Source organism: Pseudorca crassidens, chromosome 6 (genome assembly GCF_039906515.1).
Source record: "Pseudorca crassidens isolate mPseCra1 chromosome 6, mPseCra1.hap1, whole genome shotgun sequence".
NCBI classification, from domain to species: domain Eukaryota; kingdom Metazoa; phylum Chordata; class Mammalia; order Artiodactyla; family Delphinidae; genus Pseudorca; species Pseudorca crassidens.
The window spans coordinates 71,479,427-71,496,000 of record NC_090301.1 but is presented as its reverse complement, the minus strand read 5'-3'; the positions used below and the strand labels follow the sequence as shown (position 1 = coordinate 71,496,000).

The 16,574-nt window shown below is 36.5% G+C and overlaps 1 protein-coding gene across 4 annotated transcripts in view; it reads left to right on the top strand.

Moving 5' to 3' along the window:
- MARCHF7 (membrane associated ring-CH-type finger 7) overlaps window positions 1-16,574 on the top strand; it is a 48,604-nt gene that overhangs the window by 28,162 nt on the left and 3,868 nt on the right. For all 4 annotated transcript variants that reach the window (XR_010944430.1, XR_010944429.1, XM_067741812.1 and 1 more), the window contains 4 exons: window positions 1,477-2,581; window positions 5,979-6,148; window positions 12,018-12,127; window positions 14,997-15,110. Coding sequence is in view for 2 of the 4 variants with exons in the window: in XM_067741812.1 (XP_067597913.1) it covers window positions 1,477-2,581; window positions 5,979-6,148; window positions 12,018-12,127; window positions 14,997-15,110 (1,499 nt within the window). In the remaining 2 variants the exon portion in view is untranslated. The remainder of the gene's footprint in view (window positions 1-1,476; window positions 2,582-5,978; window positions 6,149-12,017; window positions 12,128-14,996; window positions 15,111-16,574) is intronic.

Below are 16,574 nucleotides of genomic sequence, written 5' to 3'. Positions count from 1 at the left end.
TTTCAACCTTATTTGTCATTTTACTTTTAAAAATGTAAATATAAAATATTTAGATATACATGAGTATCCAGATTCTGTCTGCCTATAATTTTTTCACTCTTAAGAATGTATGTTTTACATATACTTGATAATTCTTGTATACTACAATATAATTTGCCTTGTGAATTAACTAAAACTTGAAATCATCATTTTAAGACATAATTTAGAATTCCTTTAGTTTAACATGAATTTGTCTTTATTTTCATTTAGTTGGAATAAAGACCCACACTGTTTCTGTCAGTGTACATAAGCCAAAACTTTAAAAAAAATAGAAGTCCAATGCACTGTCCATTGTGCGACAGAGCCACCTTAAAAAAAATAAATGCCATAAAACAATAATACTAAATAACTGAAGATAAAAGGTGCTAATTGAAGTTGAGAAATATAGCAGACAGAAGTGGAATTTGATTTACAGAGAAGAAAATACATTTCTATTTAAAGATTTAACTAGATTATTTTAAATAATCTGTTGGGGCAGGCCGTTGCTTTATTTAAGACAAATGAAAGCATCTTTTCATTTGCTTGGCTTTGGGTGGAGGAGCTTTAGTAGACGGTGTCGGTAGCTTCTCGGTTTGGGGCGTAAAAATGTACAGAATAGAATTGATTTGGTCCCTAACAGTTAATCCTTCCATGAGGCACCATGTATTAGCACAGTAGCAATCTAGCTGTTAAACTAGATGTATGGATGAATATTCTTTATGAAGGAATGCTTTGGTATTTCTCTTTCCATTTGATGATTAGAACCATCAGTAGTGTACTATTAAAATCGCAGATGCCAGGGCTCTCTTCTGACTCAGTATTGGAAAAAAAAAAAAAAAAAAGCATAGTTATGTCTGATGAGTAACCGGGTGTAAGAGTCACTGCTGTTAACTTGAAAGAAAAGATAAAACATTGGAGAAATTTTGAACTGTTAGCATGGTTTGCTGTAAAATTATAAGGGTGATAGTATTTATGTGAAATAACTTTTGTTCTTGTTCCAGAGTAAGAAAAATCTCCAAAACACTCTATTATTATTTTGCTTTTACTTGTTATGAGTCATTTACCTTGAATTTGTTTGCCCATTTAAAATCCCTTATCCATTTAGATGTTAGATATTCTTCTACCATATCAATTTCTGATTAATAAATTCAACTGTTTTAACTTCATCAAGTTGGTAGATTGATGTTTGCCTCTCATAAGCTATAATACATTTCTTTTTTAAAAAATTTGTAATGCTGACTTTATACAGCAGTATTGGATTTTACCAAAGGTATAGAAAGATAGATAAATATGTTTATTTTTTCTGTAATAATAGTTAAGCTGTGTAGTTATAATATGCCAGTATTCAGTTTGAATCCAGTGTTTAATTTTGGCAGTGATTAGTTGTTAATAGACACAACCTTAATAATGCACAAATTTTTCATGTAATTGACTATCTTTCCTTTCTTTCAAAAATAGATGTTCAAGACAGAGTTCCTTCTTCATATTCACAAGGAGCAAGACCAAAAGAGAACTCTTTGAGCACTTTACAATTGAATACATCATCTACAAATCACCAAATGCCTTCTGAACATCAGACCATACCATGTTCTAGGGACTCTGGTAGAAATTCTTTAAGATCAAATTTTTCTCCAAGAGAATTAGAATCTCCCCAAAGCAGTATACAGCCTGGATTTTCTTATATTTCAAATAGAGGTGAAACCTCAACTATAGGCAGTTCAAATAGGGTTGGCTCATCTCCAAGATCATTTCAAGAATCTTCTGACAATGAAGGTAGGCGTACAACAAGGAGATTGCTGTCACGTATAGCTTCTAGTATGTCATCTACTTTTTTTTCACGAAGGTCTAGTCAGGATTCCTTGAATACAAGATCATTGAGTTCTGAGAATTCTTACATTTCTCCAAGAATCTTGACAGCTTCACAGTCTCGTAATGCAGCATCAGCTTCTGATGGTCCTGATAACAGGGCATCCGAAGCTTCTCAGGGATTTCGATTTCTTCGGCGAAGATGGGGTTTGTCATCTCTTAGCCAAAATCATAGCTCTGAGCCAGATTCCCAAAATTTTAACCAAGAATCTGAAGGTAGAAATACAGGACCATGGTTATCTTCCTCACTTAGAAATAGATGCACACCTTTGTTCTCTAGAAGGAGGCGAGAGGGACGAGATGAATCTTCAAGGATATCTACCTCTGATATACCATCTAGATCTCATCATATTTTTAGAAGAGAATCAAATGAAGTGGTTCACCTTGAAGCACAGAGTGATCCCCTTGGGGCTACTGCCAGCAGACCACAAGCATCTGCAGCACCAAGCAGTGCTGCTACGGGTGGCTCCATATCGGATTCGGCTCACAGTGGACGAAGTACAGGAATAACAGGGATCCTTCCTGGTTCCTTATTCCGATTTGCAGTGCCCCCGGCACTTGGAAGTAATTTGACCGACAATGTCATGATCACTGTAGATATTATTCCTTCAGGTTGGAGTTCATCTGATGGAAAAAATGATAAAACTAAAAGTGTACCCTCAAGAGACCCAGAAAGACTGCAAAAAATAAAAGAGAGGTAAGTTTGAATACCTATCTTAAGCCTGTGAAGAACAGATGAGAGAAAGAACTGTTTGTTTCTAAAATGGTTTCTCATAAGAGTGATGTCTGGGGCTTCCCTGGTGGCGCAGTGGTTGAGAGTCCGCCTGCTGATGCAGGGGACACGGGTTCGTGCCCCGGTCCGGGAAGATTCCACATGCCGCAGAGCGGCTGGGCCCGTGAGCCATGGCCACTGAGCCTGTGCGTCTGGAGCCTGTGCTCCGCAACGGGAGAGGCCACGGCAGTGAGGCCTGCGAACCCCCCGCCAAAAAAGAGTGATGTCTGAAATTTCTTGCCTTAAAATTTACATCCAGTAAGATGTTAGCGTCTTGCTCAGAGGTAAAATGGATAAGAATTAATACTGGTGGTGGGCACTGGGGGTGTAGATTGCATTGGGAAATAATCTAAAGGTTATTTTTAACCAGCTTTGGCTACAGATACATATAGATATATGTATATATAAAATATACAAAATCTTAATATACAAATATACAAATCTTACATATACAAAATCTTAATCTCTTACCCTGTTTCTAGGTAGACTAGTGCTAAATGGGATTGGTAAAGCAGCCCAAGTCGTTGTGGATTATCAAGACAATGTTTCAGCCTTTATAATATCATTTATTGGGACTTGCCTGTTGGTCCAGTGGCCGAGACTCTGCGCTCCCAATGCAGGGGGCCTGGGTTTGATCCCTGGTCAGGGAACTAGATCCCACATGCCACAGCTAAGAGTTTGCATGCCACAACTAAAGATCCCACGTGCCACAACTAAGACCCAGTGCAGCAAAATAAATAAATAACAAAAAAAAAAGATCATTTATTTACCATTTATTTGTATTTCTCACTTCAGATCTTTTTTGGAATAAGTTAAAATCGTTTCCACAAATTTTAAAATTTTGTTTTTAAGTCCAAATGTATACTGAATATTCTTTATATATTGTGACTATTTGACAGAGATAGCAGTTTAAATTCAGGACTTAGAATCTTTTTATTCATGTGAAATCTTTTGTAGAGTTTAGTTGCTTAAAAATCTTTGGGAAAGGGCTTCCCTGGTGGCGCAGTGGTTGAGGGTCCGCCTGCCGATGCAGGGGACATGGGTTCGTGCCCTGGTCTGGGAAGATCCCACATGCCGCGGAGCGGCTGGGCCCGTGAGCCATGGCCGCTGAGCCTTCGCGTCCGGAGCCTGTGCTCCGCAACGGGAGAGACCACAACAGTGAGAAGCCCGTGTACCGAAAAAAAAAAAAAAAAAAAGATTAAAGATCTGAGATTTTTCACTCCAACTTAATTATTTTGTCATGTAAGTGTAGTTACTTACTTTTTCCACCTATTAAAATTAGTTTTATGATAAAATGGGATAGGATAGTAGATGTAAAATATACTTGTAAGAAGAAAAGACTTACGTAAAGCTAAGGTCGTTGGGTGTTTTTGTTTTTTCTTGTTCATAAAGGCCCCATGTGATGGAATTTTGGGGGAGCATAGTTGTTATATCATTTTAGGGTCTTATGGTGTTTAACAGGAAATACATTCAAATCTTGCTCTGGGGAATAAAGGGAGCTTCGCATGCTTTCTGAGATACTGAACATTGACTAATATCTTCCCACTTTCCCTTATATAGGACAAATTGTTACCATGCGACTGTTCTCTTCTTTTAAAATTTGCGCTTTTTCCTTCCTTGTAGAAAGATTTACTCTGCCCTGGTAGTGTTAGCTTTAATGTTATTACAGGGGCTCCCTCTAATTGCAAGCTGTCTACTGAGTAATGTAGTAACTATTATATTTCTTGTGCTCAAAGTTAGATTAATTTGAGTGCAGTAGTGTAAGTAGGGCAAAAAATTAATTTAGTGATTTCCAAAGAGAAACTAAGTAAGCCATCACCACCCTGTCTGGTAAGATAGTTTAAAAAGCAGCATTTGTTGCTTATTTTGACAGAGTTTATATGTGTGTGTTCCTTTATTACATATTTTGCTTAAAAATGAGGATTATAAGATACTTTACAATTAAATGAATAAAAGTATAAAAAAATTGAGTCTCCCAAAGTAAAAACTTACCAACCAAAGAAAGTTATATCTAAAGGTAAAACATAAATGTTAATGCTTGAGGTTGTATCTCTGGTTAATCCTAGGCATGAAAGTCACCTAAAAGTACACCTGTTCCTCTTTCCACACATCTTTTGCTAAACTCATTTGGAACCCATATAATCCAGGTTATATTTCAGTAACAGTTTAGCATTCTGTATCATCAATTTACTGAGTACCTTTTTCATGTCAGCAGTAGACTAAGGCAATAGGGATTTTAATTTAAAAAACTACTTGTCTTACAGTGATCATTCTGCATTTAAATTAAGCAGTACATGTTGGCCTGTGAAATAGAGGACATAGGTTAATGGAAACTGCTCCACACTTTAAAAGCCTACCCTTGTAGAAATAAGGATGATTTAATAACATCGCTGGGGTGGGGAAAATGAAAAATTTTTAAATCTCTTCTTTTGGTTTTTTTTATTATGATTTAATACAAAAAGCTTATCAGTTTAAACATATGTGGCTCTGCTAACATGTAAATTGAAAAATCACAAGTCAATATTTGTTTAATTCATCAAACTTGTCTTAAAAGTTTTGGGGGAACAGGGACTTCCCTGGTGGTCCAGTAGTTAAGACTGTGCTCCCTATGCAGGGGGCCCAGGTTCAATCCCATTGGGGAACTAGATCGCACATGGCACAACTAAAAGATCCCGCATGCTGCGACTAAGAGCCCACATGTCACAACTAAAAGATCCCGCAAGCTGCAACGAAGATCCCTCGTGCCACAACTAAGACCTGGTGCAGCCAAATAAACATTTAAAAAAAAAAAGTTTTGTAGGGACAAAAGTGATGGGTATATAAGTACATTATCTTTATACTGCTGGAATTGAAGTAGTCTGTGGTACTGCAGAAATTAAAATCTTAGTGAAACTTACAAATTGATTGTGAAAAATATGGAATTTAAACTCTGGTAGCAGGGGTGGGGTGTGGTGGTGGTGGGATGAATTGGGAAACTGGGATTGACATATATATACTAATATTTATAAAATAGATTAGTAAGAACCTGATGTATAAAAAATAAATAAAATTTAAAAAAATAAACTGTGGTACCAAAGATAATTACTTAAACCATTTGAAGATAAGTAATAGGATAGCCTACCTCATTTACCTTTAAAATATTTATTATAATTTTTATTCTTACTGATACAGTTTTTCTTAGAAGTTCCTGTTTACTATTATTGTTGTTTGCCTTTTTTCTACCTAGAGAGACCATGATATTGTTTGGGATTATGTATGATTGGAAATGACCAACCAGGATGGTTTTGATAGCTCTGTTTAGGAAATGTACCTTCTTTTCCAGCCTCCTTTTAGAGGACTCTGAAGAAGAAGAAGGTGATTTATGTAGAATTTGTCAGATGGCAGCTGCATCATCCTCTAACTTGCTGATAGAGCCATGCAAGTGCACAGGAAGTTTGCAATATGTCCACCAAGAGTGTATGAAAAAATGGTTACAGGCCAAAATTAACTCTGGTAAGATTTACCCTTTTGTGTATTTTGTTTTCACAGTTTTTTCAAGAGATGCACGTATGTATGCATTTTAATTAACAAATATGGTTATAATTTATTGATTGTCAAATTTATACTCTTATCAAAAGCATCAATCATTTTTTGAAGCAAAAGCATTGAAGAGCATTAGTCTTCATAAATTTAACGTATAATAGTGTTTCTTATATTTCATTTACTGAACAATCTACTGTCATACATGTATAATGCAACTGTAATTTGTTATTGTTGGTAACCCTTACATCATGCAATATCTTTTTGAATCAAAGAAATATTCTTACTGTTTACCAACTATGTGTCCTTGAGAAAGTTTTATTGTCTGTAATGTTGCTATGCAGCAATAAGATTACTGTAGGGAGTCGTTTATTAGGTGCCTGTTATGGAGCCAGGCATTGTTCTAGATGTGGGATACAGAGAACAAGACAGACAAGGCACTTGCTCTCCTGGTGGGATTACGTGTTAAAGGAATGCCTTGTTGAGGTGAGGACATTTATACTTGAACGAAGAGGAGCTAGCTATTCTAGAATGAAAGGAAAAGCATTCCAGCACACAGAACAACTAGTACAGAGACTTTAAGGCGGGAATGACTTAGGTGTGTTTGAGGAATTGAATGAAGGCCCAGCATGGCTGGAATATAATTAGTGGGAAAGGAGAGGGGTGATAAGTTGAGGTAAGAGAGATTAGCAGAGGCTAGCTCATTTAGGACTTTGAGAGTTAATGTCAGAAGCTTAGATTTTTAGGTAAGTGTCGTGGGAAGCCACTGAAGGTCAGGGGAGTGAAATGATCTTATTTATGTTTTGGCTGCTCTGTGAAGAGTGGAGTTCAGTGGGACAAGAGTAGAAGCAGGGAGGTCAACCGGGAATCTATTGTGTTGACCAACCAGGAGTCTGTCTTTACAAGAGGTAGTGATGGTGGTGGTAGAAATGGATGAGGGATTCTGGTATGTTTTGGAGGTAGATTCTATAAGACTCGCCAGTGGATTGGATGTGGTGGAGTGAAGGAGAAAGAACACTTAGCGAAGCTCATATTTTTGCCTTGAGCAACTAAATAAATGGTGGGGCCATTTACTGCAAATAAAGAAGACAGAATAGAATAAATTTGGGAGAGGAAACGTAGTTCTGTTTTAGAAATATTGTATTTGAACTGTTTATTAAATAACCATATGGAAATGGTTATGGGCAGTTAGCAAGACAGGCGTGATGTTTCAGGGGTTTTAGCGCAGAAAATAACAGTTTTAGGAATCATGATCACGTAATATTTTAAGATTTGAGATTAAGTAAGGTCACTTGAGCAAGAGCAGATATTAAAAAAATGAGCCCAAGGGCAGAACCCTGAGGCACCCAAACGCTTAGTGGGAACAGAGAAGGAGATTTGAGGAGCAGCCTCAGTCTGGTATGAAGAAAACTGAGAAAATGTAGTGTTGTGCAAGCCAGAAGAAGAAAATGTTTTAAGAGGGTGTAACCAACCCTGTCAGGTACTGCAAAGAAATCAGAACAAAGAGATAAGAACAAAGAAATGGGGCTTCCCTGGTGGCGCAGTGGTTGAGAGTCCGCCTGCCGATGCAGGGGACGCGGGTTCCTGCCCCGGTCCACGAAGATCCCACATGCTGCGGAGCGGCTGGGCCCATGAGCCATGGCCGCTGAGCCTGCGCGTCCGGAGCCTGTGCTCCGCAATGGGAGAGGCCACAACAGTGAGAGGCCCAGGTACATCTTAAAAAAAAAAAAAAAAAAAAGGAACAAAGAAATGACAGCTGGATTTGGTAGCATGGATGACCTTGGTGACTTCAGTGCTGGGGAGGTGGTGGGGAGGTGTCTTTATGATTAAATTGAGCTGAGTAAGACTGGGGAAGCAGCAGCATAGACGCCCTCTTACAATAAGCTTTACTGTCAAGGAGATTGGAGACACAGTAGGAATTGGAGAGTTATATGGGGTCATGGTACATGTTTTTGTTTTGTTTTTGTTTCGAGGTAGAAATTTGAGGGCATTTTTTATTTTAACAAGAGATACAATGGAGAGAAAAAAAATTATGAAAAGGGAAGGGAGGGCTTCCCTGGTGGCGCAGTGGTTGAGAGTCTGCCTGCCGATGCAGGGGACACGGGTTCGTGCCCTGGTCCGGGAAGATTCCACATGCCGCAAAGCGGCTGGGCCCGTGAGCCATGGCCGCTGAGCCTGCGCGTCCGGAGCCTGTGCTCCACAACGGGAGAGGCCTGCGTACCCGCGGTGAGAGGCCCGCGTACCGCAAAAAAAAAAGGGAAGGGAAAGATGGGATCCAGAGCACAAGTTGAGTAGTTAGCCTTTAATAGGAAAAAGGGTACTTCATCGCTAGAAAGCTAGTGTAGATATGGATTATTGATCAGATTGTTGCTTTGGTGAGAAGGTGCTTGAATTCCTATATAATTGCTTGTTTTCTTAGTAAGGTCTTTAGCTGATGAGGGGATGGGTTAAGAGATTTTCATGTGTGGGGAAAATAACATTCTAAAATGCTTTCAGGGTTTTCAGGTAGTACTAATGTCCATAAAAATCTGTGGCCATGAATATGATTTAAAAGTGGGATTGGGATACATGTACATTTTTTTAAGAAGCAGTTTTCAGGTACTTGGATACAGATGAGGATTTGAGTTTGATGGGTTTGGGACCTTTGCCAGGCAAGTATGATGAAGGGAGTTAAGGGTGTTATAAGGCTGTAGTTGTGGTAAGCCTAGAAATTAGACAAAATAAGGAAGGGAGTAAGGACATTAGGAAGTGGATAGCGAGAAGTGGTAGGGTCAGTGTCTCTGAATCTCAGTGACATTGAAGAGAATTGCCAGAGTAGGTGAGCTAAAATGATGAAAAGTTGTAGGTGCACAGGAGACGATGCTTAAAATACGGATTTTAGGAGTAGTGCAGTAGTACACTGCAATGACAGGGTCAAGGGTATGACCATAAAGTAGGTGGCTTAGGTGGGGAAGGGTAATATTGGAAGCAGGGATGTTGAGGAAGTCAGAATCAAATGTGGTCTTATGTGCATGTTGAAATAGCCAAGAAATAAGCTGGGTAAAGAAGAGACGTGCTAAAGTCATTAATGAATGAGGAGGGACTTAGAGTTTCAAAACAGCAATAGGTGTGGGGAGGGGGCATCTATCCCTATTTCTTGGTCCTGAGGTACAAAGCATTGTGGGGGAAAAAATGGCTGCAGAAGAGTATGTATCAGTTTGTGAGGCACTGTGGTTCAGGCTTGCAGTTGAAGAGATAATTCGTAAAGGAGATTGGTTAAGAGGAATTTAATGTTAGACTATAAGTACCAGAGGACCTAGTGAAATGTTACTCGTAGGGTAAGAATGTGACTAGTAGGGTGGGAAATTAGACCAGAGTAATAAATGTACATAATTGTGTGAAAAGGACAGTCTGATGATGATAGCTGGGTAGCATAGGCAAACAGGTTGTGAGGTATGATGGTATTAATTTTAATAATCTGTTGGAGGAGTTTGAGTAACCTATTCAAACTGGAGATTACGAGGCTAGTGGGAAACTTTTTTCCTGCAGCAAGGTTAGCAAAGGCCTCCTTGGGGTAGGGGGTTATCTTTTCTTGTAACCTAACCTGCTCCCGAACCTGTGGGATAGGGCTGTCTTACCTGTAGCAGCCTCTTCTTGGCTGTATAGTGTTATGACAGCCTCATAGGCTTTATTAGTCACCACCCTGGGGTGTTATTAAGATAAAATGAGTGCTCAGCATGGTTCTTGACACTTAGCAAGGGTCCAGAGATGTTAGGTATTACCAAAATGAAAAACAACTTGACTCACCTTCTGTTATATTTGCAATTGGATTGTTAGTATTATGTAGGCAGGAAAACAGATAACACAATATATTGTCTAAGAACATTGGATTTTTGGAGTTAGACATGCTTAGGTTGGAATATTGACTCCAACACTTAACTATAGGTTTTTGAGTAAGTCTCTTTTAACATTGGTTCTGAACCCTGGTTGCTGATCAAAATATTAACCATTGGAGTTTTTAAAAATATAGATGCCTCACATCCATTCCTAAACATTTTTAAGTAGGTCTGGGATTGAGCCTCAGTTTCATCATGAATAAAATTGAGTAATAGCTTGTTGTTATGGTCAAATGAGATGATGTTTATGAATAGTTTCTCACAGTATTGGACTCATAGTAAGTACTCAATTAAACAGGTTTTAAAGGTAATAATAAGTATTCATGGTCAAATGAATGTTAAGATCTCAAGAACTGAACCTTCCTTTTAAGTTTCCACAAGGCTTTCTCGTATTTACATAAAGACCCCCCATCTGGTAGGTGATTCTCTGGTAGAGATTCATTTCAACATTTATTAGGCAGCTACTATATATGGACTGTTAAAACTCTACACGATGTTCAAAGATGAATAGAATACGTCTAGTACAAGTTTAGGCAAATGCAGTCAGGGCCTACTGAATGAGGTGGGGTGTAAAGGACAGAGTCCTGGATTAAAGATTGTAGGGATAAATGGGTTCCTCCCATCTGCGTATGGCCTTTTTGAACAACTTCTGTAGGTCACTTGTTCCGTGGAAGAGAAAAATGAAACCCTAAGATGTGAAAGACTTTGTTTTAATGATATCCAGTGTCCATATTTTATGACCATCACATTTTTTCCTGCTTCTGAATCAGAGAATAAATGTCTGATAAGAGAAAGCCTTCTGAAGTTTCACATTATTTATATTCTCCATCAGGTCATAATACTATGGACTTATCCTGAATCTCCAGAACTTCTAATCTATTTTGGCACATAACAAACACTCAGTAAATGTTAGTTAAATTGAATCTAAATCTTTATCTTGTTTATGCACATGACTTGCTCTAATTTTTAGTACATTTTTTCATTTTAAAACCCTGTCTAAAAATAAACACAAGGGGGAAAATGTCTATTTATTTAATTAGACAAGACTTACTTAATTGGAGCCAGAAGCTTAGGAGTAACCAAATGTTGAGTGCCTATAGGACAGACGGAATTTTATTTAATTGTGGTAAAATATAAATTGATATAGCATGAAATTTGCCCTTTTAACCAATCCTAAGTATATAATTCAGTGACATTAAGTATATTCCAAATGTTTTGTGATCATCACCACTATTTATTTACAAAACTTTTAAGTCATCCTAATCAGAAATGTTATACCCATTAAGCACTAACACCCTTCTCCCCCTCCTCCCCAGCCCCTGCTAACTTCTGATCTACTTTCTCTGTGAATTTGTTTATTCTACATATTTCTTACAAGTGGAATCATACAACATTTGTCCTTTTTGTATCTTATTTGTGCCTTGTTTTACTTAGTTGTAGCATGTATAAGGACTTCATTCTTTTCATGGCGGAGGGGGGCTGTTTTTATCTGAACAAAGGTGGATCCCTTTTTTTGCCTTCTATCCTGCAGGGAAGACACATTTCTTAGACCACAGAAGGTCTTAGTATATGTTGTCACATTAAAGATGCTAGCCTGAGTATATGTAACTAGTTGTTTTAGATACCATGTTTTCTTGGCATCTTGCCAGAGTACTTGAGGAAGTAGGAAGTACAGATAACATTCCATTGTCAGCTTCCCATATCAAAATGTATGAGCATCTGGTGGGCTGAACCACAAATAATGGGTGGAGGCTTAGGTACCACAGAGTAGGACTTGACATGCACATCAGGTGTTACTGATTGATATTTTAGGAGACATTACTGGTTTATGGTCGTAGCACAGTCTCCCTGCTATCTCTTCCTCCCTGCCTTCCTTTCAGTTTTCTGTATTCCAAGCTTAAACCTACAAGGAAAAATGTTTTGTGGTGACCCTGCAAAATTAAGCTTTACTTGTAATTTTTTACTAGGTTCTTCGCTAGAGGCTGTAACCACCTGTGAACTCTGTAAAGAGAAGTTGCAGCTTAACCTGGAGGATTTTGATATTCATGAACTACATAGAGCTCATGCAAATGAACAAGTTAGTATATTTTGCCTAATTTACTTTGGTAAGTGTCTATTCTGTGCTTAAAGGACAACTCTTGAAGAAAAGATTAAATCATGGTCAGAAAACCTGCATTAAAATAATAACAACAATTTTCTTTTACTGCATTAGGTATGATTTTATCATTTTTCTTTACTTTCCTATAACTTTTTGAAAGTGAAAGGCAAAAAAGCAAGTCACAGTTTTAAAATTAAGGTAAAATTTATTATATGGTTGCTAAATAAAAGTGAAAATAAAGGCTTACTAAGGGGTCCCCAAATAGGCATGCTAAGAGCTGTCTTAGTTGTGAATACCTCTTAGTCCTAGAACATTTTTGAAACACCAAGCCCTGTATCTTCATCCTCTTTCTTCCTTCCTTCCTCCCTCCGTCCCTCCCTTCCTCCCTTCATTTTTTTTAATGTTAGGAATAGCTTTTTATGTGCCTATCTGCCCCCGTGTTCTTCTACTATCCTGGTTCCCTCCACTCTCCTCATTCCTACCTCCAACTTTATGTTGAACAACTTATGAAATCTTTTATTCCAAGTTCACATTGTTTATAAACCTCTTTCTTTTAGTATTTGTGTCATTATAGTCTATTCATATAATGAATAATCTGATCTTATTAAATTTTTTTTCAAATATTCTCATTTCTCAGATTTTGGGGTATTATTGATAAATGTTTTCCTCCTAATAATGATTTGGTCACTAATTTTTGTTTCTTGAAGCTTTAAATTAAAAAAAATTTTTGAGATGCTTAGATAGGTAGAATGAAGAGTTCAATATTATCCCCCTTTTCTTCCTCCTAAAGGAAAATTCTGGGGAAAAAAGATGTTAAAGGAGATTACAAGGATGACTCAAGAACCGTACTCTCCAAGTGTGCTTAGCATAATTGTTATAAAAAGAGATATGATGGTGGGAGAATGCATGAATGCTTGAAAAACACTTAAAGGAGTAGTGGACACCCCCCTTTTTTTGATAGAGGTAAAGTTCACATAAACATAAAAATCATTTTAAAGTGAACAATTTGGTATATTTGCGATGTTGTGCAACCACCACCGCCATCTACTTCCAAGACACTTTCATCTCTCCTAAAGAAAATCCTGTACCCGTTAGCCAGTTGCTCCCTGTCCCCTGCTTCCTTCGGCAACCTCCAACTGCCTTCTGTCTCTCTGGATTTATCCATTATGGATATTTCATATAAATGGAATCAAGCAACATGATCTTTTATGGATACCCTTTACTTTTAAAATGTGGGAATAATGAATACCCTTTGAAAATCTGATTAAAATCACACTCCTAACAAAATATACAAAGACACAATATTTGTAGATGATTTAAGGGATTCCCAGATCCTTTGAAGCTGATTACTTAGATCCAGGTTAAGAATCACTGATTTAATTAATGAACCATTAAGGCAATTGATGTAGCATAGATGCTATTCATACTAATTATTACTTTATTCTTTAATGAGCCACTTGTCCAAAGAGAATAGTGTTTTCAGCAAGGAGTTGTCTTCAATCCCTAAGGAGTCTTTCTAGATAGCTGAGCATTGGTATTTTAAAGAACGGGGGAAAGAGTATGTAAAAATAGAATGATGGAAAGAAAAAAATTTTTTTTTCATCTTTTCAAAATGAGAGTAGATTTCAAAGGATGGTTTTCGTCTGCCATTCTTCCTTCTCTAGGTGCTCCATCATGTCTCTTAAAGGTGGTTCTTTGGCATTTCAATTCAACCAGGAATGTTTTCATGGTTCTCCAAGGATTTAATGACCCACAATCTTAAATAATTTAAGTGTGAGGAAATATTAGGTGGAGTCATTGAAAAAGCAATGACAGTCTTGATTTAGCTTCCTGGCTTTAACTTCTTTGTTCTGTGTGAATCTTGGATTCTGGGGGCCCAAGAACTACTCTCATTTGAAATGATTAGTTTAATGCAGTTTATTTCCTCATTGTCCAGTAGCTTCAATTTTTTCAAGGTGATAAGCATTAAAATTTTTTTTAAAATTTTGAGGACATAAATTTATTTCCTTTTAAGTTAAAAATAAGAAAAGTAAGTGAAGATTTAAAGAAAGTTTTAATAAGTCAATTTCAGATTTCTTGAATGCTCTGTGGAATCTGATAACCCGTTACTTGCTGAAGTTGTTACTAAGAACATATAGTTCTTAACTTCAGATGAGTTAATTGCCAAAAATGGTACAACTTACAGGTAGTTCACTGTATAAAAATTACAGGACAGATTAGGTTTTTAATAACACTATATTCATGACTTGTATTCTTAGCTTCAGAACAACAATTTTGAACCAAAGGACAGTTTTTACCCACTATAAATTTCTATGTGAATGATACGAAGAACAGTTACTCTATTACCTTTATTAGTTCATTTTTATATCTGCTGTTGCCTTAAAGTTAATTATATTATGTAATAGACACTTGACCCATTTGACTAGGTTTTAATTGTATAATTTATTGATTTAGCTATAGATGAAATGATAATTTTAAGTAAACATTTGTAGCCATTTGTATTAATAAAATCTGTTAGGCTCATTATAACTTGATAGAACCAGAGCATTCATTCTACCATCAAATGAGTTAAAAGTCCCACTTTTATATAAATTACATAAAAGAAGACTGTATGAAAATAAAGAGGATATTCACACACCTATTTGTACACCTTACAGCATTAGTAAAATTATGAAATTATGGAGCGTGACTTTTTATTTCTTGGTTTAATGGATGATGCTGTATCTCTTACTAAGACTGGATATGAATACATTTTCTCTAGTTTCTCAGTATACTTTGGATGTCAATCTCTTTGTCTATTAATTTTTCATTCTCCATATTCTTTTTCTCGTTTGCTTCCCTTTTGAAGGCTGAGTATGAGTTTATCAGCTCTGGTCTCTACCTAGTTGTGTTACTGCACTTGTGCGAACAAAGCTTTTCTGATATGATGGGAAATACGAATGAACCAAGCACACGTGTCCGAGTAAGTAACCTTGGAGCAGGGGAAAAGGGAGGATGTGATGCAACAAGTGTTTGCTTTGGAAAGCAGATTGTTTTATATGTTCACAGTCTATTTCCTTTGGGGAGTTCTTACATTAAAATCTTTCTTAAAATTAAAGGTACTGTAGATTTAATAGAAATTGCTGTCTGCCTTACCTCTTTATCAAGCAGCCTTATTTTCTCATAAAGCTGTTTTAGAAAAAGAAGTAATTTTCTAGCTCTTGAAGGTGATTGGAATATATTTCAGTGAAAAATGGGGACAGAATTGGAAGTACTAAGGAAAGTGCTCTTTTTAATTAAAAAACAAAAACAAGACTCAGTATTTTAACTTAGAAACCTGAAATTGAACTCCAAAAACTGAAAGAGTATGGGAAATTAACTTCAATTTATTTGTTACTATCTTGTAAAAGATTACCAGTGTAGTAGTTTTTAAGCCTCCATATTTCAAACTACTTAAGATCTGGACTATTTGGTATTTAGTCTATACCCTATTGCCTTAATTTAACACTTAAGCTAGCTGTTTGTTAGGTATTTTTAATTAAATGGTACTGTTATGGAAATTTATACTGCCTTGCCCATTTTATGTAGTGGGGACTAGAGTCTATATCTCATTACAGTAGCATTCTGAACACCTACTATCTTGAAATGTATTCGTAAACATATCCTTCAAACTATTTTTTATATAGATATTCTCTTGGTGATGAAAATTTAGTAGAGTTTATGGTGAGGTATAATGTTTCCATTATATTTTGAAAATTATCAAATAGCCAATTCAGTGTATATGGGTAGAACATTTTTCTGTAATCATGTAAACACTATTCCTGTGAGCCAGTTGACAGATTTATTATCATTCAGAGAAAAGAGAACGAACTATCAAGAGCTTTCAGAATTTGAGCAAAGAGCTCTTGATTTCTAAACAGGCAACTTACCTCTTCAGAGTGAACGAACCATATAAAGTATATAATAATATGTGTTGAATTCATGCCTTTGTAAAAGGTATACACAAGTTAATATTAAAGTGGAAGTCACTTTTATGATTTTTTTAAAAGTACGGAGTCAAATGTAATACTTCTAGGCAGGAAAATACTGATTTATTATTTTAATTGACCACTAAAGTTCACTTGGGTCCAAAATGCAGAGGTTTAATTTTTTTCTCCATAGTTTTTGGAAGTATTATATCAATGCAAGAAGACAGCGGTATTCATAGAATATTATATCTGCTCCCAGTTTCTACATGATTAATATATGATTTTTACATAGGTAATAATGATTATATAAGACATTAAAAAAAATCATATCCTTAAGCTTGTAAGTTTTGATGTGGGGGGAGAAAGACCCCCTATTTAAAGGCTTAAAATTATGTTTGACTTTTAAGTAGAAATGAATCTCTTATACTGATTCTCTCTTTAGATCCATTTGCTACATTTAAACTACTGTATTTCTTTCT